Raw genomic sequence first — 2,500 nt, 5'->3', positions numbered from 1 at the left:
TTGGGTTCTGTTGACTTAGGGTTGGGTTCCGTTGACTTGAGGTTGGGTTCCGTTGGCCTAGGGTTGGGTTCCGTTGACCCGGGGTTGGGTTCCGTCTACCCGGGGTTCGGTTCCGTTGACTTGAGGTTGGGTTCCGTTGACCTAGGGTTGGGTTCCGTTGACTTGAGGTTGGGTTCCGTTGGCCTAGGGTTGGGTTCCGTTGACCCGGGGTTGGGTTCCGTTGACCCGGGGTTGGGTTCCGTTGACTTGAGGTTGGGTTCCGTTGACTTGAGGTGGGGTTCCGTTGACCCGGGGTTGGGTTCTGTTGACTTGAGGTTGGGTTCCGTTGACTTGAGGTTGGGTTCCGTTGACCCGGGGTTAGGTTCCGTTGACCCGGGGTTGGGTTCTGTTGACTTGAGGTTGGGTTCCGTTGACCCGGGATTGGGTTCTGTTGACTTGAGGTTGGGTTCCGTTGACTTAGGGTTGGGTTCCGTTGACTTGAGGTTGGGTTCCGTTGGCCTAGGGTTGGGTTCCGTTGACCCGGGGTTGGGTTCCGTTGACCCGGGGTTCGGTTCCGTTGACTTGAGGTTGGGTTCCGTTGACCCGGGGTTAGGTTCCGTTGACCCGGGGTTGGGTTCTGTTGACTTGAGGTTGGGTTCCGTTGACCCGGGGTTGTGTTCCGTTGACCCGGGATTGGGTTCTGTTGACTTGAGGTTGGGTTCTGTTGACTTAGGGTTGGGTTCCGTTGACTTGAGGTTGGGTTCCGTTGGCCTAGGGTTGGGTTCCGTTGACCCGGGGTTGGGTTCCGTTGACCCGGGGTTCGGTTCCGTTGACTTGAGGTTGGGTTCCGTTGACCTAGGGTTGGGTTCCGTTGACTTGAGGTTGGGTTCCGTTGGCCTAGGGTTGGGTTCCGTTGACCCGGGGTTGGGTTCCGTTGACCCGGGGTTGGGTTCCGTTGACTTGAGGTTGGGTTCCGTTGACTTGAGGTGGGGTTCCGTTGACCCGGGGTTGGGTTCCGTTGACCCGGGGTTGGGTTCTGTTGACTTGAGGTTGGGTTCCGTTGACTTGAGGTTGGGTTCCGTTGACCCGGGGTTAGGTTCCGTTGACCCGGGGTTGGGTTCTGTTGACTTGAGGTTGGGTTCCGTTGACCCGGGATTGGGTTCTGTTGACTTGAGGTTGGGTTCCGTTGACTTAGGGTTGGGTTCCGTTGACTTGAGGTTGGGTTCCGTTGGCCTAGGGTTGGGTTCCGTTGACCCGGGGTTGGGTTCCGTTGACCCGGGGTTCGGTTCCGTTGACTTGAGGTTGGGTTCCGTTGACCCGGGGTTAGGTTCCGTTGACCCGGGGTTGGGTTCTGTTGACTTGAGGTTGGGTTCCGTTGACCCGGGGTTGTGTTCCGTTGACCCGGGATTGGGTTCTGTTGACTTGAGGTTGGGTTCTGTTGACTTAGGGTTGGGTTCCGTTGACTTGAGGTTGGGTTCCGTTGGCCTAGGGTTGGGTTCCGTTGACCCGGGGTTGGGTTCCGTTGACCCGGGGTTCGGTTCCGTTGACTTGAGGTTGAGTTCCGTTGACCTAGGGTTGGGTTCCGTTGACTTGAGGTTGGGTTCCGTTGGCCTAGGGTTGGGTTCCGTTGACCCGGGGTTGGGTTCCGTTGACCCGGGGTTGGGTTCCGTTGACTTGAGGTTGGGTTCCGTTGACTTGAGGTGGGGTTCCGTTGACCCGGGGTTGGGTTCCGTTGACTTGAGTTTGGGTTCCGTTGACCCGGGGTTGGGTTCTGTTGACCCGGGGTTGGGTTCTGTTGACTTGAGGTTGGGTTCCGTTGACTTAGGGTTGGGTTCCGTTGACTTGAGGTTGGGTTCCGTTGACCTAGGGTTGGGTTCTGTTGACTTGAGGTTGGGTTCCGTTGACCCGGGGTTGGGTTCCGTTGACCTTGGGTTGGGTTCCGTTGACCCGGGGTTGGGTTCCGTGGGGTTCCAGGCTCGTCAGGCAGCTCAACAGAAGCAACAGGCAGCAGAAGAGTCCAGGAAGGACTACATGACCAGTCTGAACCAGTTCAACCAGGACCAGCACCAACACTACCACACCCTGGTCCCGGTGATCTACCAGGTAGGTAGAACCGGCCTGCTCCGGTTCTGGTTCCGTACCAGGGGTGCTCACTGCCCGTGCCCCCCAGAGGATCCAGGACATGGAGGAGCGGCGGATCGAGAGGGTCGGCGAGGCCATGAGGTCCTCGGCCGAGGCGGAGAGGAAGGTCCTGCCGGCGGCCGGCCGCTGCCTGGACGCCATGATGGACGCCGCGCAGAGCATCCAGCCCCGCAAGGTGAGGCCCGTCGCCGTGGAGACGGGCCCTCGGACAACAGTCAGCCTGGATCTGGTCCTCAGGTCCCGGGGGGACTTTGTCTCCCATCTGGTTTTCAGGACGCCCGGCAGGTGGTCGAGGTCTTCAAGTCCGGCTTCGACCCCCCAGGGGACGTGGACTTTGAAGACTACAGCGCCACCATGAGGCGGAGCATCTCCGAGTCCA

The 2,500-nt window shown here is 59.5% G+C and overlaps 1 protein-coding gene across 1 annotated transcript in view; it reads left to right on the top strand.

Annotated features, from left to right (window-relative positions):
- LOC308148309 (formin-binding protein 1 homolog) overlaps positions 1–2,500 on the top strand; it is a gene marked incomplete at its 5' end in the record, with an annotated part of 23,687 nt that overhangs the window by 4,959 nt on the left and 16,228 nt on the right. Inside the window, 3 exon segments of the mRNA XM_080521759.1 lie at positions 1,954–2,082; positions 2,150–2,296; positions 2,395–2,500. The exon segment at positions 2,395–2,500 is cut by the window's right edge and continues 71 nt beyond it. Coding sequence (XP_080377885.1) covers positions 1,954–2,082; positions 2,150–2,296; positions 2,395–2,500 — 382 coding nt within the window.

Source organism: Blennius ocellaris (assembly GCF_963422515.1).
Source record: "Blennius ocellaris genome assembly, contig: SCAFFOLD_126, whole genome shotgun sequence".
In the NCBI taxonomy this organism is placed as follows: Eukaryota; Metazoa; Chordata; class Actinopteri; order Blenniiformes; family Blenniidae; genus Blennius; species Blennius ocellaris.
The sequence above is the reverse complement of the archived record's forward strand: the minus strand, read 5'-3'. Positions and strand labels throughout refer to the sequence as shown.